Genomic DNA, 25,175 nt, shown 5'->3' with positions numbered 1-25,175 from the left:
GGCTTGGGTTGTCAGCCCAAGCCTGGATATCATCCAGATCTTGTTGTCATCCTAAGCCTGGTTATTGCTGAGCAGGTGTTGCTTGATAGTAATGTTAATGACCCCTTTCACCACTTTACTGATGATTGAGAGTAGACTGATGGGATGGTAATTGGCTGGGTTTAAATATCCTGCTTTCTGTGTGAAGGATATACCTGGGTGATTTTCCACATTGTTGGGTAACTGTACTGAAAGAACTTGGCTTGGGGACAGCAAGCCCTGGAGCACAAGTCTTCAATATTGTTGCTGGAATATTGTCAGAGCCCATTGCCTTTGCAGTGTCCATTGCCTCCAGCCATTTCTTGATATCATGTGGAGTGAACTAAATTGACTGGAGACTGGCCTCTGTGCTGCTGGGGACCATTGGAGGAGGCCAAGATGGATCATCCACTTGATACTTCTGGCTAAAGATTGCTGCGAACGTTTCAGCTGTAACTTTTGTACTGATGTGCTGAGCTCTTCCGTGACTGAGGATGGGGATATTTGTGGCGCCATCTCCTCCAGTAAGTTGTTTAATTGTCCACAACCATTCACTGCAGAGTTTAGATCTGATCCCTTGGTTGTGGGATCACCTAGCTCTGTCTGTCATCGACTTCAGGAAGCGTAGTGGAGAACATGCCCCTAGCTCCATCAATGGGGACAAAGTAGACATAGTCAAGAACTTCAAGTTTTTAGGTGTCCAGATCACCAACAACCTGTCCTCGTCCCCCCCATGCTGACACTATAACTACTGCTTTCTCAGAAGACTAAGGAAACTTGGCATATCCGCTATGACTCTTTCCAACTTCCATAGATGCACCATAGAAAGCATTCTTTCTGATTCAATCACAGCTTGGTATGGCTCCTGCTCTGCCCAAGACTGCAAGAAACTACAAAAAGTCGTGAATGTAGCCCAGTCCTTCACACAAACCAGCCTCCCATCCATTCTCTCTGTCTACACTCCCCGCTGTCTCGGAAAAGCAGTCAGCATAATTAAGAACCCCAAGCACCCCAGACGTACTCTCTTCCACCTCCTTCTGTCAGGAAAAAGATACAAAAGTCTGAGGGCATGTACCAACCAACTCAAAAACAGCTCCTTCCCTGCATTTGTAGTCCTGTTTGATAGCCTCAGCTGGTTGACACCTCATTTTTAGTTCCAGTCCAGGACTACTTGCATGCCAAACAGCAAATGATTTTGATTTGATTTATTGTCACATGTATTTGTATACATGAAAAATATTGTTTCTTGCACACTATATATACAAAGCATACTGTTCGTAGAGAAAGAAAAGAGAAAATGCAGAATGTAGTGTTACAGTCATAACTAGGATGTAGAGAAAGATCAACTTAGTGCAAAGCAAGTCCATTCAAAAGTCTGATGGCAGCAGGGAAGAAGCTGTTTTTGAGTTGGTTGGTATATCTATAGAAGTTGGTGAGAGTTGTAGCTGACATTTCAAATTGCCTTAGTCTTCTGAGAAAGTAGAAGCGCTGGTGGGCTTTCTTAATTATGGTGTTGGTATGGGGGGACCAGGACATGTTGGTGATCTAGACACCAAAAAACTTGAAGTTCTCAACCATGTCCACTTCAGTGTCTTTTCCGGTGCCTGGGTCAATGCCAGATTTCATTCCTTTTTATTGATTTTGTAGGGATTGATACAACTGAGTGGCTTGTGAGGCCATTTCAGAGGGCAGTTGAGAGCCGACCACACTGCTGTGGCTCTGGAGTCACATGTAGGCCAGACCTGATGAGGATATCCGGTTTCCTTCCCTAAAGGACACGAGTGAACCAGATGGGTTTTTCCAATAATTGACAATGATTTCATGGTCATCAGTAGATTCTTAATTCAAGATATATTTTACTGAATTCAAATTCCACCATCTCCTGGGACCCCAGAACATTGACTGAATTTCTGGATTAATAGTCCAGCAATAATACCACCAGGTCATGCCTCCCCTAGCATTTGTGATGCTAGATTGGAAATGATTAAATTGTAAGCTTTTTATTTCACTCTTTGGTAAGTGACTCCATCTAACAGTGACAAATGTCATATTAATTTACTTTCATAAAATTACTTCACTTTCCATTAACATTGGATGAGATCAGGTTTGTGCCATTAAATTGTACAGCAATCATTCCAACTGAAGGATCTAAAATTGGATGTATAGCCCACATATGGCATTGCCGAAGAGGGAAAAATGTGAATGTTTGTTTTTTTTTCTAGAATGACCTATTACCTGTAGGATTAAGGCAGAAAGATCAGACAAAAAAAGCACCTACAGGTCCATTAAATAGAGATCAGCTCCTGGAACACCTGGAGAAACAAGCAAAAGAGTGCAAGGACAGAGAGGACTTGGTTCCTTATACAGGAGAAAAGAGAGGTGAGTGATATTTTTATGCTGGTATAAAACTTGCAAGATCTGCTTTGCATTACTTTCTTTCACTATTGCACCCAAGGTTTAATGTTTTTTATTCTAAATTAATGTGGAGAGATTTGCCCACCAAAAGACTCTTGTGCTGTGTGCTCAGGTGTTTGTAAAAATTCATCAGGTACAGATCAAACTAGTAAAAAGAAACTGAGCTGAACAGAAATGCTAGAATTACTGAGCAGATCAGACTGAATCTGTGGAGAGAGAAAGAGTTAATGGCTGTAATTCTCTGATGCTGTACTCTCTGCTACTGCTGCCAGTGAGAATGGAGAATTTGGCACTCAGCCAAATCTTCATTTGCAGCAAAGGGACTGGAGAATCCCAATTGGGGAAGGTCAGAGAATCCAGGCAAATGTTTCAGCTCCTTAACCTTTCATCAGAGTGGACTCCCAAGTGTGTTTTAACATCTGCAAAAGCAGAGCAAATCTCTGGGAACTTTCTCACTGCTTGTGCAGCCAAGCCTATCCTATCCATAACTGGTTAGACCTGCAGCCTTATCTGGAGTAGAGTGTCTAAATTCCAGCCTTCAGTCTGCCCTGCCATATTCCATTGGTGAGTCAGAATGACACATCAGTCAACAGTAGTTGGCACTGCCTTGCACATTACCAACACTAGCATAGGTTTGGCTCCAAACTTCTGTTGTTAGGTGTGTGTTTTTTCTGAGCTACCTCGTTTCAAGGAGATCTTGTCTGCCTTTCCCAGTGAAGATGAAGTGAGCCATCAGTTGCTGGACAACAAATGGGTGTGGGCTTGTATCCTTTAAGTGGATGATATCCTGACTAAGTGGCCATCAAAATGTGCAGGAGAAAATCAGGGGTCCAGTTTTTCCACTGATCCACAGTATTCCCTTGCAATGTTTCTAATAATCCTTGATGACAGCTCAGTGAGGGCAAGACGACAGCTCAGTGACTATCGCTGATTGCTGTGCAGACACATGGATTTGGGCCGGTGTCTGTGGGAGTTTGCGCATTCTCCCTGTGCTTGTGTGGGTTTTCTCTGGGTGCTCTGGTTTCCTCCCACACCCCAAAGATGTGCTGTTAGGCTGATTGGCAGGAATAAATTGTCCCTAAAACAGTTTCCCTCAATCTGGATGGCCATAAAACATTAGATAGGGGTCATGGGTAGAGAGGTGGACTGGTGGTGTTGAGATGGTGGCGTGGGCTCGTTGGGCCGAAGGGCCTGTTTCCCGGGCTGATTTTGTTCTTTGTCCTTTGTTCATTTGTTTACAAGAAATCTGCCTAGTTCTTGCAGATCACTAAAATCAAACAGCAGTTAACAGTGACATTATACATATGCTGTATTTGTGTAAAATAGTTTGAACCTGAAAGTAAAACTTTGGGGATTATATGATCAATTAAAATATGTCTCATCCGTAATCTGAGTAGTCAATTCAACAGAACTGTAATTAAAACCTGTTGATGCTCTCTTGTTTCAGAGACTACAAAGTAAACTGTAAAAAATATATTTTTATCGAATTCTTTAAACTGCTTTGAACTTGTGTTTTCTGGATTATGCATCCAGGCCTCAGGATTACCTCAGTATGGTAGTGTAATGATTTTGATGTTGGACTAGTATTTCACCTCTGTTCAGTCCACACACGTGATCTTGAGTTTCTGGTCACCTGCCACTTCAATTCTCCACCCTATTCCCTTATTAAGTCTCTGCTGTCAGGCTCCTGCAGTGTTTCAATGAAGCTCAAAGTAAGGACAAGGAACAGCATCTCATCTTTCCTTTAGGCACTTTAAAGCCTTCCAAAACTCAGTTCAACAATTTCAGACTGCAACCTCTGGCCCCATTGTGTTTCTATATTCAGTGAACATTCTGGAAAGAATTTCAAGTCTTTTGCGAACATTAAGCTTTGGGCGCTTTCTATTTTTTCTGCCACCATTTTTAAATTAAACTTTGTTAGCTGTGTCAAGGCATTTATAGATGAGCCATTTCTTTTGATGAGTTTCCACAACAGACTTAACCATTTTAACTTGCAAGAAATATAGCTAAAATCATTGTAAAATCTTGTCCATTTAAACCCTGGCTAAGCTAATGTACTTGTCTCTCCTTGTGGACTCAACATTTCACGAGCCCTCAATTTGTTACAATCCCTGCAGAAACCAATAACTGTTTAAAAAGGTATTTGAACTTTGGTCTTTTAAATGCAAGTACTAAACTTTCACCTGCATTCTGGCACAGTAAATCTTAGATACTTTAGAACTCTAGCTGGTCTCCTCATCTGGATCCTGGAAGACTAACCCTGTCTGAAATCTGTCAGAGATATCTTGGAAATCCTTCCCATCTGAAAGCCCAAGTGCATGGCGATGTGAATTGCACAGGTCTCGTATCCAGGTAGCGATGCTGATTAACTACCCTGAAAGCCTAATTCACTTTCATCTTAGGACCAAATGGACAGTTTAAAGCACAATTGTTTGCAACCCACCATTCTCCAACACTTTTCTGGGACTTTGGAGATTCATGGGGGAGGGGGAGGAGGAGGGGGCAGAGGCTGGGTAAGATTTTGGACACTCGATGCAGATTCAATGTGCTGAATGGTCTCCTTCAACACCATAGGGGCTGTGTTTTATTCTAAAGCTTCTTATAAAATGGAATCCTGTCAGATACTTAATGTAATGTGTACACATTTGCCAGTTTAACTATGACCATTGCTGGCACAGCAAAGCTATGCTGTCAGTACTGTTCATTTATTGCCTCTGAAAGCAGTCATGCATTCCTTAGTTTGGAGAGATAGTCACCATGACAAGGTGACTTACTATAGTAGAAGTTTGAGACCTTGTGGGGGGAAAATACGCATCTTTATTTACTTTTCCAAAACAAAACGTGAAACAATGCCTTTTCAACTTTCCCCCGAATAATATTAAGTGTTTTTCTTCATTGGATTTTACATAATTGTTATTTTAAAAATGATAGCCATTACTTATCTTATTTCTGTTCACTTGAGCTCTCAGTTCATTTCCTTCCCTGAAGCCCCACACCCGCAACCCCCACTCCTACTCCCACCCCTGAGATTTTTCTTCATTGAAGATGCTGCACGAGTACGAATTATGGTGATCTTTAGTGAATTGTCCATCGGTATATCTATGATCACCAATGTATCACTGGAGTTAGGCAATTATTTTGCAGTTTAATTCAGTCTGATTGGGCAGACGTTACAGCACTGGTGATTTTGTAATATTAGTTTATTAAACTGGTAAATAATTTTCACCTTGAGTCACCTTGTGTGCTGGTAACACTTGTTGTGATATAATTTATCTTGTAATTGTTCTCCAGCCATCTAACGCTGCTCCTCTGCCTCAACAGAAATAGCTGTGACTGCATTCCGTCCTCAGCTGTGTATTTATTTCTTGAAGAGATCTGCCAGCCAGTTGTCGAAAGGTGTTATATTGCACATTGCTCCATGTGAGCCTCTGTTTGAGTAAACCACCAACCAATCCCCACTCTTTTTATTCTCAAGTTACTCAGAATTTCCTGGTAACTGATAGATCATTGTGCTAAATTTAGTTCTCAGCATTACAGTTGGATTTTCAAGTTTGCCTGTTTGAAAACCCTCGCATTCTCCTACCTTGATTGTTCCTGCAGCTGATAGGGTGCCCACAGTCACTTCCAGTTCTGGAGGCAGATGCTTGAGTTTATTTGATTTTTAAGACTGAAATCTCTTCTGCCAAAGAAACCCACTGCTCCCGGCTCATCCCGCAGAGCAAGGATAATCTCTGGCTTCTTTTCTCCACTGTCAACTATTTTCTTAAAACCCTTGCCCTTTCCACCATCTTCCAACAAGGAGTGTACAGAGCCTATCAGTGTTGTTGCCACTGAGGTTGAGACCATTTGTTCAGCTGTCTCTGCCACATCTTTCTTCTGCTGCTGCCCAAACCAAGATCCCCAGCCCCCCATTGCCTGAATCATGAACACATGGCTTTGTTTTGTTTCTCTCCTCTCATCCAACTCTAAGATACCCAAGTGATGGGAGCAGGGTATTACAAAATCTACTAGAGCTGCCATTTTCTTCATTCTAGAGATAGGTGTGTCATTGTCATTTATTGTCCATCCCTAGCTGCTCTGAGGAGGTGGCCCTTCTGGTGATGTTAGGGAGTTAAATTCTATTTCCTTTTATTAATTTGTATATACTGATGTGTTGCTGTTTTATGGACTTTTATTGTAGGGAAACCTTGGATTCCCAAAGAGAAGCCTGTCCAGTCGGTAATTGACAGTGTTACCTTAGAACCAGAGTTGGAAGAGGCCTTGGTCAATGCTACCGATGCTGAACTTTGTGACATAGCAGGTAAAGGACGCTCATCCCTCGAGAAAATTCACTTTGTGGTGCCACTCTTCAAATAAGTGATGAAATTTCCACTTTGATTTTGTTTGTAACTAATGTTGTTTTCCTACACCAATTATCCCTCTTTTTCCAGCCCTCCCCCCAACCCATTTGCTTCCTGTATTGTAGAAGACAGATGTGTTACTAGTTTAGTGTAGAGTTGCAACTACACAAAAATATTTCAGCACGCCAATGGACTGTTTGGCCCAAACAGTCCGGGGCAATCATTATCCTCCCTCCACTCAAGATATAACATTAATTCCATGTATCTACCCTGTTCCCATTTCCCCCTCTCGCACTTCTTTTGAACTCTCTGTCTAAACTATCCTGCATTGTTGGTATGGTCACTGTTTCAATCATTAACCTGAGTAATGCATTTCACATTTCCATGTACAAACATTTCTCATTTTTGCTATCTTAAACTCTTATATTTAATTCTTAATATCTGTCTTTTATGTCCAGTGAAGAAATCATAACATTTATTATTCTGCTGTTAATTATATAAAGATTATCCTCGTGTCAACTTAATAGATTGTTTCACTATTCAAATGATGACATTCACTCTGATTCATTCATCCTCTGTGGGAAGAGTCCCAAACTGAGATTGAGAAGTGTGGATCACCAACCCATAGGGCACCTTTAAGAGAGACTGTGTTGTAATGTGTAATATTGTGAGCATAATTAGCACCGATCACACAAGACTGAAGTTGTAAGTCAGCCTTTCCAAAGTTGTCCTGTCTTCCCTGGGGTGCTCTCTGAGTTGAAACACTGGGAAGACTGGTAGATATTAAAGGGAAACTAGAACTGGGTGAGGCAATGGAAGGAAGAGATGGTGCCAGAGGAGGTAGGGGAGAGAAAGAACAGTTGATGATTTGAATGGCCATGCCACCATCAATGTGGCTTAGACAGGGATGGTGGTGGAAAGCATAGCTAGGCAGAGAGGTCTCAGTAACAGGCAAGTTGTCATCACCCAGGAGCCAGCAAGGTGGCACATTGGTTAGCACTGTCGCCTCACAGTGCCAGGAACCTGAGTTCAATTTCTGTCTCAGTGACTGTGTAGTTTGCACATTCTCCCCATGCCTGTATGGGTTTCTCCAGGTGCTCTGGTTCCCCCCCATACTTCAAAGATGTGCAGGTTAGGTTGATTGGCCTAAGTGTCGGGGGGGCTAGTAGGGTAAATGCATGGGGTTACAGGGATAGGATTTGGATGGGATTGTTGTCAGTGCAGGTTCAATGGATCAAATAACCATCTCCTGCAGTATAGGGATATATTGGATGCGATTCTTCCATACTGCTGCAGTACCAAGAGGGCAGTGCCTAATGGGCTGGGACCCAATGGGGCTGCAGGTCCTGTGGGGATGGGGAGTCCTGCTGCTACTCTACATTTGGGCTGAATGACAGGGGGAGGGAGGGAGGCCAGTGATCGGGGTAGGGTACAGAGGGTAGGGGGGTGCTGGGGGGGAGAATCGAGCAGACTGGACAGGTTTAGAAGACCAGCAATTGGGCTGTGGGGGGTCTCACACAGCAGGAGTAGCAGGGTTGCGGGGCTGGCCAGCTCAATCACTGACAGTCAGGGGCAACTAGGCATGCGCCGATCCTGACACTGACAGCGCTATGCTGTCAGCCTCTCCAGTGGGAATAAGCCCCACTCACTGAATTTTAATGTGATTTACACCAGGGCGCTCTGCAGTGCAGAGTGTGGGACATTCAGTTTAAAATCCCTTTGGAAAAAACCGCAGATTTACTCCAGTTTTTACACAAATTTGACACTTAGAATTTTTTTTGAGAGCATCCCACCAAATGAAGCTATAATTCTATGAGCCAAGTTTCAGTCAAAGCCAGGATGTTAATAAAATTATCCACAGTAAGATTGTGATGAAAGGACCTTGTTCACAAGTGAGCAACTATTCTGCAGAGAAATGCAGACAGGGGCAGTGATTTTTTTGATTCATTGACAGAGTTCAAGGAGTCAGGGTTACGGTGAGATGTGTGAGACAGGCAGAGGTTGGTTGGTGAGATTAGACCTCAGTGATGTCCTGGGCAGGAAGTTGGAGAGAGTGGAGGATGGAACAGCTGGAGTTGAAATAAAACCATAAATGTTAAACCAACTGCACAATAAATTGAATGAAGTAGATTCATTAAAAATGGATATTATAAAATTTTAATAAGAAATAAACCTTGAAATTCAGACTGTTCATTAATCTTCACTGTTTATTTTTCAGCATTCATTCTGTTCTTTCGCAAACCCATGTCATCACTCATTTCATTCGCATTGTTTCTTGGACTGTAAGATCATCATCAACCATAGAAATTTTGAAGTGTTAATGTCATGTCACAGCTGGCGAATGTGAGACTATGCCAACATAAATATGTGACTGTACCAGCTTGTAAATGTGAGACTATCGCAGGCTGTGCTGCTGTTTAAATGAACGTGTTCTGGGCTGGCTTCTTGCAAATGTGTTGCTGCTGCCTGTTCAACAGACAGAAGTTTAGTTCCGAGATTCTTCTGTTTAGCCTTTTGAAGCTTTAATCTGGTTAATGAGAATGTTGACACCACTGCATGTTGAGCAAAGTTCCTCTGGGCTAATTTACTGCTAGAGCAAGCATGAATGTAAAATTAGCGCAGACGGGAATTTAACTCTATATTGTTATTGTCTGCAGCATCTTGTTACCAGGGAAGAATTTCTTCCAGTTTGAGTATCCTGAAGTATAATTATGGGAAACAATTCAATCTATGACACAAGAGAGCCTTACTAAGAATTTTCTTCCCCCCCAGTTTTGTTTCCACTGCTCACTCTGGAAAGTGATGGCTAGATGTAGCTTTTGTGATGATGTGGAGGTACTGGCATTGAACTGGGGTAAACACAGAAGTCTTGCAACACCAGGTTAAAGTCCAACATGTTTATTTGGTAGCACAAGCCACAAGCTTTCGGAGCGCTGCATATGCATGTGAACAGAACTCCCACTTACCTGATGAACGAGCAACGCTCTGAAAGCTAGTGGCTTCTACCAAATAAACCTGTTGGACTTTAGCCTGATGTTGTGAGACTTCTTACTGTGTAGCTTTAGTGTCCAGAGTAACTCACATAAATGGAAAATTCAATATGGAGAGCAATATGGTCAAGCCTAATCCTGTTCTCAATGTCCCATCATTTCTGCCAATATGAAATTGGTTGAACTGGTACAGGCTAATTCATATCTGTGACCATCTGACCTGTCACCACTTATTAATAAGGAGATGGTGCCTTTACTTTGGCTTTGAAGGTGGTTCTAAAAAGTTTTAACTAGCATTACGTGGTTTTCATATTCTCACACTCTAGAGAATATTGTGAAGTAGCACAAAGGTCAGGAGACCCATTAGCAGTCTAACAAGTTGTGACATAAATGCTCCTTGTATGTCTGAAATAATCTTCATACCAGCTAGTATAGGTTAGCCCCATACACAGTGAAGGGAGCCACCCCACATTCACTTGACATGAATATTCTGCTAGATTCAGAGCTTTAGGGCTAAACTTTCATGGCGTTGGGCCAAATCTGGAGGCTTTTAAAACTGGCAGATGGGACTACGATGCTGAAGTCATGCCCCTATATCTGGCATTTTTACCAGTTGGGGAAAAAGGATGGGGATGAATTTCACTGGTTGCAAACCCGAACTCAGCAGGGTAATTTGAAATTGTTGCTGAGTTCAAACAGGAGCCCATTTCCATTGCTTCAAGGACTGTAACCCACAGTGTGGGTGTCAAATTTCAATAGAGAAGATGAAAGAGCTCTTGAAGGGCAGATAGGGTCTGTTTCAAGTGTTATGATCTGAAGTGATTTCAATCTCCAGCTATTTCAAAACAAAACAAACTCAACTGCAGCTGTCAGTTAGAGAAAAAACAAAGACATGAAGATTGTTATGTGTTGATTAGCAGGCCCTTTGGTTTAACTTCAAAGAACAAAGAACAGCACAGCATGGGAAACAGGCCCTTCGGCCCTACAAGCCCATGCCACCCATTTTAGCACTCAGTGAGTGCCTTATTCAAGTTCTTCTTCTACCTTGACTGTCTACATCTAGTGGACTCCACAATAAAGGGGTGCAAATTTAGGGAACTGTATGTGTGCCAGATTAAGGGAGATCCGATTTAGGGACAATTTATTGACACCAATCAGCCTTAAAGCACGTTTTTGGGGTGTGGGAGGAAACCGGAGCACCTGGAGAAAACCCACACAAGCACGGGGAGAATCTGCAAACTCCCACAGACATTGATACAGGCCGGAGATCCGACCCGGGTCCTTGTAACTGCACAGCAAACAGTGATAGTCACTGAGCTGACGTGTTGCCTGTCATTTGGTCCAGTTTAAGTGTACACTAACGGACGTGAAGCACTAGGCAACTCTTGAAGCAACATCCAAGAGCAGGCCTTGCACGACCCATTGCGTGTATGCCCCTTGTTGGCCTGTGGATGTAAAAAGGAGACATCAATAAACATACAACAGACTATACAGATATTAACGGAAGATCCCCAATAGCTCCAACGTAAGAGACAGGTGAGCCTTAAAATTTGTTAGACGGCCGATAGGAATCCATTAATTCCCAGGAATGTCCTGAGGCTCTTGATCTTCAACTAGAACATTGTCCTGTATCCCTCCATCTCTGGTCTGCTCATGTGCCTATCCAGCTAAGTCTTAAACAACCCTAGCGTGTCTGCCTCCACCACCCTACTTGGCAGTGCATTCCAGGCCCCCACAACCCTCTGTGTAAAAAAAAAAACCCTCTAACATCTGAGTTATACCTCACCCTCTCACCTTGAGCCCGTTGCCCCTCGTGATTTTTGCATCCAACCTGGGAAAAAGCTTTCCACTGTTCACTCTATTTATACCCTTCATAATCTTATACACCTCTATTAGGTCTCCCCTCCATTCTCCATCTTTCCAAGGAGAGCAACCCCAATTTGCCCAATCTCTCCTCCTAGCTAAGACCTTCCATACCATGCAGCATCCTGGTAAACCTCCTCTGCACTCTCTCCAAGGTCTCCACGTCCTTCCAGTAGTGCGGCGACCAGAACTGGACGCAGTACTCTAAATGTGGTCTAACCAACGTTCTGTACAACCGCAACATTAGACACCAGCTTTTATACTCTATACCCCTTCCTTTCAAGGGAAGCATACCATATGCCTTCTTCACCACCTTCACCGCCTTCTTTACCACCTTCACCACCTTCTCCACCTGTGCTGCCACTTCAAGGACTTGTGAACTTGCACACCTAGGTCCCTCTGTATTTCTGTACTCTTAATGGTCCTACCATTTATTGTATAACTTCCCCCTACATTATTTCTTCCAAAATGCATCACCTCGCATTTATCTGGATTAAATTCCATCTGCCATTTCACTGCCCAATTTACCAGCCTACCTATATCATGCTGTAATGTCTGACACTGTTCATCACTATCAGCAAGACCAGCCATCTTCGTGTCATCCGCAAACTTGCTGATCACACCAGTTACTCCCTCTTCCAAATCATTTATGTATATCACAAATAGCAGAGGTCCCAGTATGGAGCCCTGCGGAACACCACTCATCACAGACCTCCAGCTAGAAAAAGACCCTTCCACTGCTACGCTCTGTCTCCTGTTGTCAAGTTAGTTCTCAACCCATCTAGCCACCTGTCCTTGTATCCCATGAGCCTTAACCTTTTTCACCAATCTGCCAAAAGGGACTTTGTCAAATGCCTTACTGAAATCCATATAGACGACATCCACGGCTCTTCCACTGTCAAGCGTTTTTGTCACCTCCTCAAAAAATTCCACCAGGTTTGTAAGGCATGACCTCCCTTTTACAAAACCATGTTGCCTGTCACTTATGAGATTGTTACGTTCTAAATACGCATACATCCTATCTCTAAGAATCCTCTCCAACAACTTACCTACCACTGACGTCAAGCTCATTGGCCTGTAATTACCCGGGTTATCCCTGCTACCCTTTTTAAACAACGGTACCCCTTTCGCTATCCTCCAATCCTCTGGGACCTCGCCTGTGTCCAAAGAAGAGACAAAGATTTCTTTCAGAGGCCCAGCAATTTCATCTCTTGTCTCCCTGAGCAGTCTAGGATAAATGCCATCAGGCCCCGGGGATTTGTTAGTTTTAATGTTCCCTAAAAAACCTAACACTTCCTCCCTTGTAATGGAGATTTTCTCCAACGGGTCAAACAACTCCCTCTAAGACACTTCCAGACAACAAGTCCCTCTTCTTTGTGAATACTGACACAAAGTGTTCATTCAGGATCTCCCCCCATTCCCTTGGGCTCTAAACATAATTCCCCTCCTTTGTCCCTGAGAGGTCCGATTTTTTTTCTCTAACAACTCTTTTGTTCCTAACATATGAATAAAATGCCTTTGGATTCTCCTTAATCTTGTCTGCCAAGACCATTTCATGACCTCTTTTCGCTCTTCTAAGTCCCCGTTTGAGTTCTCTCCTACTTTCTCTGTATTCTTCCAGAGCTTTTTTCATTCTCAGTTGCTTGGACCTAATATACGCCCCTCTTTTCTTTCTGATCAAGTCCTCAATATCCCTAGTTATCCACGGCTCTCTAATCCTGCCTTTCCTATCCTTCCTCTTTACAGGCACATGTCTGTTCTGCAGCCTTATCAGATGTCCCTTTTTAAAAAAAAAACTCCCACATACCAGACGTGGACTTACCCTCGAACATCCTCTCCCAATCAATGGCCTCCGATTCCTGCCTAATCCGGCTATAGCTAGCCTTCCCCCAATTTAGGACCCTACCCTTTGGACAACACTCATCCTTTTCCATTCGTGTCCTGAAGTAGACAGAATTGTGGTCACTATTTGCCACATGTTCCCCTACTGAAACCTTGACCACTTGACCAGGCTCATTTCCCAGAACTAGGTCCAGTATAGCCCCCTCTCTAGTTGGGCTAATTACATACTGCTCCAAAGAACCTTCCAGTATGCATTTTACAAATTCCTCCCCGTCCAGACACCCAGCCCTAAGCACCTTCCAATCCACACCAGGAAAATTAAAGTCTCCCACTACAACAACCCTATTTTTTCTGCACCTATCCAGAATTTCCTTACATGGACGTTCTTCCACTTCCCGCCGGCTATTGGGCGGCCTATAGTATACCCCCAGCATAGTGATTGCACCCTTCCTGTTCCTGAGCTCCACCCACAGCGACTCATTGCATGACTCCTCTAAATTGTCCACCCTCTGCACCGCTGTAATATGCTCCCTAACTAATAGCGCTACTCCCTCCCTCTTTTCGAACCTCCTCTGGCACGTCTAAAACACGTATACCCTGGAATATTCAGCTGCCAGTCCTGTCCTTCTTTTAACCAAGTCTCTGTCACTGCAACCACATCCAAATTCCGTGTAAGCATTAAGGCCTTAAGTTCATCTGTCTTACCCGTTATGCTCCTCGCATTGAAGCAGACGCACTCCAGACCTCCAGGCCCACTCGGGTCCTCCTTCTCCAGAATGATCCTCTTCTCATCTAACCTTACCCTGGCAATCAACTTGTCCCCAACCTCAGTGCCTACTGAGCTATTGGTTTCATCCCCACCCCCCCTCCACATTAGTTTAAACCCTGCTGAAACACTCCAGCTAAACTCGCAACTAAGATATTTGTACCCTTCCCATTTAAGTGTACCCCATCCTTCCTATACAGTGTACCCTATCCTTCAGTAGACTTCATTGGTGACATTTCCCAAAGGCTGTTATTATAGCTGAAATGTGGAGGTGCTGGCATTGGACTGGGGTAAGCAAAGTAAGAAGTTTCACAACACCAGGTTAAAGTCCAACAGGTTAATGTGGCAGTTGAAAGCTTGTGCTGCCATATTATCCTGTTGGACTTTAATCTGGTGTTGTGAGACTTCTTACGATTATGGCTGAGCCCACAGTGAATGTTTGGTTGTGTTTCAAAAGTTCCAAAGCTCTTATCTCAGCAGGGAGACTAAGTTCACATTTTTATTGACAATTTAAGAGGCTATTAAAGGATGAACCATTTTTGAAGTGACTACTGAATAGAAATTTGTTTTGTAACAGACTGACCACTTGAAGGGATTTAAAATATTTGGATTTCACAAATGAGGGAATTTTCAATATCAAGTGTGTATGAATGAGAGGTCTGTTACATTGCTAAGATTTTTTTTCATCTCCACATGGCTCCTGAAGTCTTACCATAATAGATACTGGATGAGTGGCTATGGGGATGTGATGTGGCATGTTGCTGGGTGCTGAGTGTAGAGGGCCTAACATGCTTTTATAAAACTGAGCCAAAATCTCAATACTCTTCTGCTTCCATGTCTGCCTCCAAACTGCCTCGTGACACAACAGGCCTGACTTGATTAAACCCCCATGAAGGTAAAGATAGTGTGTGATTTTTGCCTTTTATACCAAGGCGGGTTAACTATGTCAGTAAATTTCCTAACTTGAGCTTCTGACGCCAGTAGCAAACATCACACCTCTGATCTCCATTTACAGAAAGAACTGGCTGGTGTAGCATTCGAATCCAATACCTACTGATTCAGAGATGAAAATGCTGCTATTGAGACCTGCCTCTAACACAATGGGTGGGATTTTATGGCCTTGCTTGTTCTGAAACCATAAAATCCCACCCGAGGTCAATGGTCTGTAGTCCACCCGTCGCCTGCTCTGATTCCTGTGGCAGGCAGGACAGTAAAATTCCAGCCTATGTTTTTTTAAACTAGAGTAAAAGATCTTGGAAATTCAAATTCCACTGAACAAAATTCTGCCATCTTTTGCACGGTTTGCACCAATTTAAAGCAAAATCAGTGTCATCCAAGCAATAGCAAAAAACTGTGGATGTTGGAAATACTCAGGTCTGGCAGAATCTGTCGAGAGAGACAGAAGTTAATGTTTCAGATTGCTGACAGGGTTAATTATGTAATAAGATAAAACTCTGAACCCTCATGGAAACTTATGTTACAAAATCTAACATCATGATTCATATGTTTTAGGAGTATAACTTTTAGGTTGAGAATTGGAATTCTTAAATGCAAGATAAATGAGAAACTGGTAAACAAACCCAGAGTAATTGTAAAGCAAAGGGTGATCTATGCTTATTTAGTAAGATCAGAGTTGAAAGTGAGAAAATGTTAAACAATGGGCTACCTATCTGGGCTTCTTGGTGGAGGTAGGATGTTTCAATAAGGCTTTTAATTGTTCTTATGGTTTCCGAAAACAAAGGTAAGTTGGAGGTAATTACATTTATAATTCATATCTCTACCTAGGACATCCCACGTATGCCATGTTGCAGGGATGGAATGAAGAAAGCTATTTTTTAAAACTTAGTTTTGGGTTTATCTCTGATTTCTCATAGAAAGGGTTAGTCTGTGTCTGGAACTGCAACAGCTCAGAAACAGACAGAGAGAAAGCTTCTGGCAGTTGGTGCTTGGAAGCTTGAACCATTAGCAGAAGACTTTCAGGAATCAACTGTTTTTTTCTGAAGCAAGAATGTAATGAAGCCCATGCTTGAGTTGGAGAGCTCACAATCATGAGGTGCTTAAAGGAGAGTTGAAAGGTTCTAGCCAAGAAATCTCACCTCAGAAAATAGTGTGAACATTGAGGAGAATCAAAGTGAATTCCTGAGAACTGTGACACACATTGATCTGGTCCCTGGAGAAGTGAAGGAATCCTCATGATCCTGTAAAATAAAGCAGAGCTCTGGGGTCAAAATAAAGTGAAATAAGGAGTTTGCAGTTGAGATTTTGGGTTTTAAGTAAACAGTGTTTATGAAACATAGGGGCAAATCTTCCAGCCCCCGGGTCATCAACTGAGGATGATTTCTTTGAACGCTGTGGAAGTTTGCTCAATTGTCATTGCTGCTGCTAGGGAGATCTGGGCTAGCGTGTTAAGTGATTGCATTTGCTTTGTTTAACTCTTGTACGGTACTTTTGATTGTTTAAACAAATAACTGGGAATTCAAACTTCTTTTTGAAAGTTAATGATCACTGTTGAGATCCTAACACTTGGATAGCACCAACTGGAAATGTGGAAGTGACATAGTGTGGTGCTAATACAGTATTCTTCTGTTTTTAAACTGTGCATCTTAGCAAGGTGGCTGCATTGATAAAGGAGTGAAGTTTACAACATTGAAAAAAACATCTTCAATCCTTCATTCATCTTTTTATCTTTGTTATTATTTCTGCAGATTAGCACAATATTCTACATACTTTAATGTCCTAATAGAAGAAATCACAAGTTATATGATTTCATGCAGTTATGCATCAGATCGCTCCACCGTCAGTAAGCTGTGGCTAGTGTTTACATTGACAGGATTCACTGCACCAACTGGCCAAGCACCTCCCTCCATCATCAAATCTGTCATCATCACCCCACCTCCTTTGTTCACTATTTACCCCTTTTCTTTGCAACTTACTGTCTATTTTCAACTTCTTTTCCCACTGAAGTCCTTGAATGTATTAGCACATCCCAATTTTGAATCCATCTTTCTCAATTCCATTTTTATACTCCCTCAGATCAGGATTGTAGGCCAGCTGCAATACTGAAACAGCTCTTATCAGAGTCACAAATGACATGCAGTGTCACTGTGGTAAGCTATCTCTCTTCACCCATTTTAGTCTTTGACTTTTTGAGCGCATCATGTTCCTCCACCTCGTCTACACTGCCCATCCCCCCCCGTTTCCTTACCTCATTTGATGATGAAGCCCTCATTCAAGTCTTTGTTTCTTTCAGACTTGACTAAACCATCACTTTCCTGGCTGGGTCTCATCGTTTGCTTCCATGAACTTGAGCTCCTCTGAAACTCTGCCTGTATCCTAACTCGCGTCCAGTCCCATTAATCCACCACCCTTGTTTGCTGCCCTGTATTTCCTCTTGATTCAGCAATAATGATTTAAAAGTGATCATTCTTGTTTTTAAATCCTTTCATGGGCTTGGCCATTCTCTATTTCTGTAACTACTAGAAGAAGTCTTATGATTTTCAGATCCCTTCCCCCTTCCAATTTTGAGCTCTTCTGTATCTCTTATTTTAACTACACCGTTATTGGCTGTTAAGCCTTCAGTTGCCTAGTTTCTAAGCTCTGGATTTTGCTCCGTAAACCTTTCAGCCTGTCAACACTCCCTCTTGCTATAAAACACACCTTACATAAATTTGACCAAGCTTTTACTTTCTGGTTCCAATATTTCTTTACATGGCTTAGTGTCAACTTCTTTGAAGTACCTTGGGATGTTTTACTATGTTAAAGGTGGTATATGAATGCAAGTTTGTTGTAGAAGAACAATGAAAGCAGGTAAATATTAAAAGTGTCACCTAACTTCTTTCCAAGTCTCTCACCATCTTGGCTTGGCTTGGATAACTTGTCCCTTCTTATCACTGGGTGAAAATCCTTCAATTTCCTAATTTAACAGCAGTGCCTTCATCAAACAAATTACAGTGATGGAAAAGAGTGTTACCACCACCTTCATAAGGACAATTAGGGACAATTAATGAATGCTGGCCTAGTCTGCAACACCTATATCCTGAGAACTAATAGTTAAATAAAAATGCAGTTGACAGCTTGAATGTATGGTGATGTGCAGACTGAATTGTCATGTGAGAGTTAATTTGAATAAGAATTTCAGCACTCTGGTAATTCTGTGCTGTGATTTCATTTTTCCTCTGCTTTATCTGTAGCAAAGCCCAAATACCTGAAGTTCAATCACTTTACCCAGTTTCATTAACTTTGTGTGTCGTATTTTGTACCTTTTAGCCATCCTTGGCATGCACACACTGATGAGCAACCAGCAATATTATGAAGCCCTTGCCAGCAGCACCATAGTTAACAAGGAAGGCCTTAACAGTGAGTAAAATATGAAGTTGTGTAGAACAACATTTTAAAGGCTGAATTATTCGGCATCAGATCCCAGCTTGGTTGAAAATGTGGCTTTGTGTACTTTCAATACAATTCTAGTTCAAAATGTAATGGTTTACTTAATGTATTTAGATACATGAATTATATCTAGTGCTATTATAGATAGTCAGTCAACACTAAATATCATTCTGTCTATTTAAAATGCATTAGTCATTACCATCCAGCCAGCTATATCCCTTAATGGGATTAGCAGAAGGAGTAACTCCTCATCCAAGCAGATGTCAGAGTTGAGCTGCGCACACTCTGAAGAGAAGATTGGCTACTAGTAAGCTGGTGCCATTCTTACTGATGTTCCTGGATCTGGTTACAGAATGATGTTGGAAGGGGAAATGACCATTCCTATCCATGTTTCCTCATTACAACATCATTCCTAGATGGTATTATGTAGAATTGTTCTGAAGTGATGGATCATTTTGTTTTAATTATTGAACTTTTGTAGAGCATTGCCATTGAGCAGTTTTATGTTGGAAAATGATTATTTTTCAGTGCCTGCTTGGCAACACTCAGCTTGTCTCTCTTGATTAGGTGTCATTCAACCCACTCAGTACAAGCCGGTTCCAGATGAGCAACCAAACTCGACAGATGTGGAGGAAACCCTAAAGCAAGTTGTGGAAAATGACCCTGAGCTTGAGGAGATTAACCTCAATAATATAAAGGTGAATGCAGACATTTGTTCTTCACTAATTTTTCTTCAACATAACTGATAAACAGAGAATAAGGAGGGTCAAGTAGACATTAAAAACATCACTGACCCATGTGAGGCATTTTGAATGCTTGAAGTAAAAAGTACGTAGAGAGTATTGAGAAATTGTCAGGGGGAGAACCAGGGTAATGCCAATGTCAGGGTAATGTCTTTATAACATATTTAACCAGTTAAATATGTTATTATAAAGAGGTTCAATTAGCTATTTTGTTTTTAGTTTTATTTATTTTTGTTTCATCTTCACAAATGTACATTTACTAAATGAAAGAGCACGTTAACATAGGAACTGGAAAAGATCATTTAGTTCCTTGAATTTATTCTGCCAGTCAGTGAGTCCAGAGCTGATCTGTGACCTAACTCCATTTTATTTTTGACTCGTATCACTTAATACATTAGGCTAACAAAGATCTATTAATTTTAGATTGAAAACTAACAATAGATGTAGCAACAATCCCATCGCGAAACAGAATGCCAAACTTCCACCATCTTTTGTGTGTGACATATTTCTTAATTTCACTCTTAAACACTGTGACTTTAATTTTAGCCCATGTTTCCCTAGTCTTAGATTTTCCAACCAGTAGAAACAGCTTCTATCCTATCTTTCCCCTAATACCTTGAAATTGTCAGTCAAATCACCTTGTAACCTTCTAAGTCCCAGGAAATGCAACCTGGTTAATCCATGGAGTCCAAGTATCCTTGTGGCAAATCCACACAGTTCAAAGGCCAATATACCCTTCCTATGGGGTACTGCTCAATACTCCAGCAGTGATCTAAAGGCATTTTATAATTGTAGTGTGATTTCTATCCTCCTTGTACTCTATTTCTCAAGATATGTAGGGATATGGGGGTAGGGTGGAATTGTGGTCAGTGCAGACTTGATGGGCCGAATGTCCTCTTTCTGTACTGTAGGGATTCTATGATTCTATATGTAGTCCAGCATTCCATTAATCTTTTGGATTATTTTCTGTACCTCATGACATTTTAACTTATCACTTTGATTCCAAGACTCCACTATTAGTCTATTCAAGTTTTGCTGTGTATACAAACTGAATGTGATGAGTTCATAAAAATGGATTGTGGTTGTGGACTTTAATGATTTGTTTGAAGATGGAAGGACATATTGGGATATATTTTCTGGATATAGAATATTTTCTGTTGTTGAGAGCAGTTAAGGGTTCGGCCACCAGAGCAAGGCACCTTCCAAGTCGATTGTCTGTAAGGGGACAATTAGCAGGCTGCTTCCATGTTCACCATTCAGTTAGAAACAGAGAATGCGATAAGAAGAAGGGAAGGCCAATTAGAGGGGTGGCAGTCTTCACTGGAGCAGCGAGTCAGTGTGCTAGTGAGGTGAGAGGCACAATGGAGGACAGAACAGAATGCCTCCAATTAATGTTAAGTCTTGTATTCTTGACTTGCACCAGTACTGGTCAAATCTATATCATTTTGACCTTTTCATTAGACAATAAAGATAACTTTTTTAATGCTCCTCCTGAGTTGGATTTGCCTGTAGCTGCATATATCCTTTAATTAAACGGTTCCTTTTCCTTTCAGTTTTGTTACTTTCATACTTAAGTTAGATATTTCTGGTTGAGTTACTGACCGATTCCAATTTGGAGCTTCAAACAGTTGTACAGGATCTGTTTAAAAAGACTTGCATTTGTATAGCAGTTTACTGAACATCTCAGTGTTCTGTAGATAATGAAGCACTTTTGAAGTGTAGTTGCTGTACTGATGTCAGAAGTGCAGCAGCCAGTTTGTGTCTAAACAGCAAGGTGATCATGACCAAATAATCAGTTTGTTTTAGTGAGATGTTTATTGAGGGCTAACATTGGCCCATACACCATGGCTAACTCTTCTTTGAAATAGTGCTGTGGGGTCTTTTATATCCACCCAAGCAGGCAGATGAGATTTAACCTCTTGTCTGAAAGATGGCACCTCTGACAGTGCAGTACATCAGTAATGCACTGAAACGTCAGCCTAGATTTCTGCACCCTGGAGTCAAGATTGTCATCAACTGAGCCATGGCTGATGCACACGGCTTAACACTAATATGTTATCACTTTGCATTGATCTTATTTTACAGAGCTAGTTCAGTCTGGCTGCAACTCCATTTTGAGAATACATTTAAGGCAATTTTCAAGCATTGTGCAGAGTTGATAGGTCAAGAATGATAAAGATGGATGTTTATCACAATTACAGGAAGTAATTATGATTTTGATTAGGGTCAATTCAGTGCTGAGACAGGTGTGGAAACCTGACTGAAGGAGTTGAAGCATAGAGTTGCAGGAAGGTTTGGCAAGATTGGAAGGCATGTTCCAGGAATTAGGAGTGGGAAAGGAAACAAGAAAACACAGGGCTGCCACTGTTTTCAGTGCCTGACCTCACAGCATCAATGAAACATTATTTATCTGATGTTGTATGTTATGCTACTTTTATAGCCAAGTATTCTTTTGAGGGCCAAGGTCAATTCAAATTCCAAAGGAAAATGAAAAATGGAAAGTAAAAACATAAAAACAGAATATAGATCAAGATCACCAAAGTGCCTTTAATCCTAATTTTTGCATTTGAATGGATTAGCAACTGCATCACCAGGGACCTGGATGTTTTAGTTTAGTTTAATACAGGGAAATGGGAGGCAAACATTTCTTAAACAATGGGACGCATAAGATTTAAACTATATGAAAAATGATTAGAATTGAAGCCTATATTTTAACTAAAATTGTTTTTTGTAAATGTTTGTAGAACATTCCCCTTGCCACTCTAAAAGCATATGCTGAAGCGTTGAAGGATAATACATATGTGAAGAAGTTCAGTATAGTAGGAACCCGAAGTAATGATCCTGTTGCTATTGTAAGTATTGAATGTTGAATTGGTGTAGTGTGGTAATTAGTATTAAAATACTGGAAGACTAATTATGTTTATTGAAAATGTACATTTTTGTGTCTAGAATATACCAGAGTGTAATTTTTTCTCAGGCAAATTAGCTGGTAATATGATGTGAAATTGCAAGGAGGGGTAGGGGATTGGTATTATAGTTAATACTGATGAAGACTGTGACAGTTAAGCACTGAATTACATTAAAAAACTTTCCAGATTAGGCATGGAATTAGAAAATGAATTTTATAGGTAAATGTGAAGTGATACAGCTTAGTAGAAGGAATAAGGTGGCCACCTCCTCCTTGGAAATTAAGGCCATGATTCTCCCATCCACATCCGCTACTTTTCTGGCGGGTTCGGCTGGGAGACGAGCGTCTGTGGCCTGAACAGGGATTTGCACGTGCACCAGGAATGCATACGCATTCCCAGAGCTGGTGAACAGCTGCTGGCCAGACCATGCTGGAAACTGGCATTAAGGTGGGGTAAGTAATTTAAATCTTTTATTAATCTATTTTAAATATGTAGATTTGTTCATTATCAGCACCTTTCAGGTCCCAGTTGAATCTCCCACTCCGCCAGGAGTAATTCATTCCAGTAGGGTTCAGACTAACTCCCCATGTTTGGAGAGCTAGCGGGAGACCCTGCCGGAATGAGGGAAGCAGTCGGGGTCCGGCAGGGGATGGTGCCTCCTGGGCATGGGCCCCCTAGCAGTGGCAGCCTGTGCCCCCGGCACTGCCCAAAGAGCAAAGTGCCCATGCACCTTGGCACTCCATTGAGCATTGGACAGTGCCAAGGGGGTGGGGCCTATTGTGGGTGGGTCCTAGGTGTGAACTGTCAGAACTGTTGCGATCTAGAACAGCTTTCCTGCCAATTTGGGGGAATCACCCCCTAAGTGTCTAAATTGTGCAGGGGATCTCCGGACGCAATTCAGAACTATTAAAACAACGCTGATTAACAATGCAGACTCATTAAAAAATCCAAACAAAGCACTGGGTTGATTTCATGAGCATTAGAACTCAAAAGCAGAGAGGTTATGTTAAACTGATATTGGGCCTTAGGCCATCCCTAAGAGGATTGTGCTCAGTTTTGGTCTTTGAATTACTAAAGGCTATAGAGGTACCAGAGAAGATGCAAAAATGATTTACAAGAATGATACCAAAACTTGAGGGGCTTTACATATCAAGAAAGACTGGGGCTCTGCGATCATTTAAATAATGAAGGGTTTGATAGGGCAGACATAATCTGCCCCTTAATTCCCCTTAATCTGGCGCACATATAATTCTCTAAATTTGCACCCCTTTATTGTGGAGTCCATGAGATGTAGACAAAAGTCGTAGGTAGAAGGAGGATTAGAATGAGGCACTCAGTGTTAAAATGGGCGGCGCGGGCTTGCAGGGCCGAACGCCTGTTTCCTGTGTTATTCTTTGTTGTCAGTGAAGAGGTTTTCACTGTGGAATGTGCCACCATATGGGATAGTTGAAGTGAATAGCATAGGTGCTTTTAAGAAGAAGCAAGATAGGGAAGAAGCAATAGAAAGAAATACTGATGGTGTGAGTTGAAGTAAAGTTGGAGGAGATTAGTGCAGAATATGAAAAATATAGACCAATAGTCTGTTTCTGTACTATAAAGCTTTATGTAACACTGAAATTTGTGCTTCAATATTGCTTGCTGTTCAGTTCAAATATCTCAATTGAAAACACTCACACAACCTCAACATGTAAAGCACATCACCAACTATATCCATTATATATCTGTAATATCTTTGTCTGTGTTCACTTGTTATCCATTATAAATTTGTGTCCACACTTGTGATGGAATCTGAAATATGAACAGAAAATGCTGGCTGCACTTGCTGGATCAAACAGCACCTGTGGAGAGAGGAACAGAGTTACTGTTCCAGGTTGGAGATCTTTCTTCAAAATCTTCAGAGCACTTAGCTAAAGCTTTAGCTCTGTTTCCTTCTCTAAAGATTCTGCCTGAGCTGCTGAGTATTCCCAGCATTTTCTGTTAATGTTTCAGGTTTCCAACTCCACACTATTTTACCTTTATATGATGCAAACTGGTTATGTAAACTACAAGCATTGTATTGATATCTACCTGCCAATGATGGCACTGCACCATCTCAATTTTGCCCAATTCAACCTCCTGCACCCACAAGGAAACTCTTATGTTTCAACTATTCAACTTCCCAAATTACTGTAAGTTTTGTTATTTAGCTATTAATACCATCAAAATTAAATGTACATCAAATTGAAGTGTACAAAAATGAGGACAGAAATGTGTGACCTTAGAATGAGCACTAAATAATGTCAGAGCTGTTGCAATAGCCCTTGGTTCTCTAACATGGTTTCACTTAAAGATTGTGCTTGTCCTTGGCTCCCCTTCTAAAACATTACAGAAAATAGTAATAGTTACAAGTTTGATATTTAAGAGCTTGGTTTACATTTTGTGTCTCCACAAAACATCTGAACTGCTTTTCTGAATGATTCAAGGGAGATTAGTTAATTTGAAAAATCTGTTTCAAATCTAGATATATTTCTGATCTCTCCATCTCCTCCCTCCTAACTTCACTATGAATATGCACCACACTTACAATAATAGCACACATATATTCCTCTCTTCGAGGGAAGAATGAAGTTACAAGTAAAATCCTTCCATTCACTTTGAGTGATGCCACGACTGTGAAGATTTTCTATTTTCTGCTCTTATTTGACCCATATTCTATTTGATAATTGCCCCAGGTAAATATCACTCCCTGACCCCTCCCTCTTTTGAAATCCAAGATTTAATCAGCCTCGTGAGACACACATGGCAGTTCATTCCAGATCTCAAGCGCGCACACTGCATGTCATATTTGATTATTTTGCCTTAAATCTGTGTCCTTTGGTATTCAATCCTTCAACCAATTTTATTAATTTCTCTTTATCTACAAT

General features: G+C 41.4%; 1 protein-coding gene across 2 annotated transcripts in view; it reads left to right on the top strand.

Annotated features, from left to right (window-relative positions):
- The window catches only part of tmod1 (tropomodulin 1), a 78,601-nt gene that overhangs the window by 42,702 nt on the left and 10,724 nt on the right, over positions 1 to 25,175 (top strand). For both annotated transcript variants that reach the window (XM_080188654.1, XM_080188656.1), the window contains exons 3-7: positions 2,241 to 2,397; positions 6,614 to 6,733; positions 18,501 to 18,590; positions 19,188 to 19,318; positions 22,108 to 22,215. In XM_080188654.1, coding sequence (XP_080044780.1) covers positions 2,241 to 2,397; positions 6,614 to 6,733; positions 18,501 to 18,590; positions 19,188 to 19,318; positions 22,108 to 22,215 — 606 coding nt within the window. The remainder of the gene's footprint in view (positions 1 to 2,240; positions 2,398 to 6,613; positions 6,734 to 18,500; positions 18,591 to 19,187; positions 19,319 to 22,107; positions 22,216 to 25,175) is intronic.

This window comes from Carcharhinus amblyrhynchos, chromosome 5, assembly GCF_965287045.1.
Source record: "Carcharhinus amblyrhynchos chromosome 5, sCarAmb.v2.hapA, whole genome shotgun sequence".
NCBI classification, from domain to species: Eukaryota; Metazoa; Chordata; class Chondrichthyes; order Carcharhiniformes; family Carcharhinidae; genus Carcharhinus; species Carcharhinus amblyrhynchos.
The sequence above is the reverse complement of the archived record's forward strand: the minus strand, read 5'-3'. Positions and strand labels throughout refer to the sequence as shown.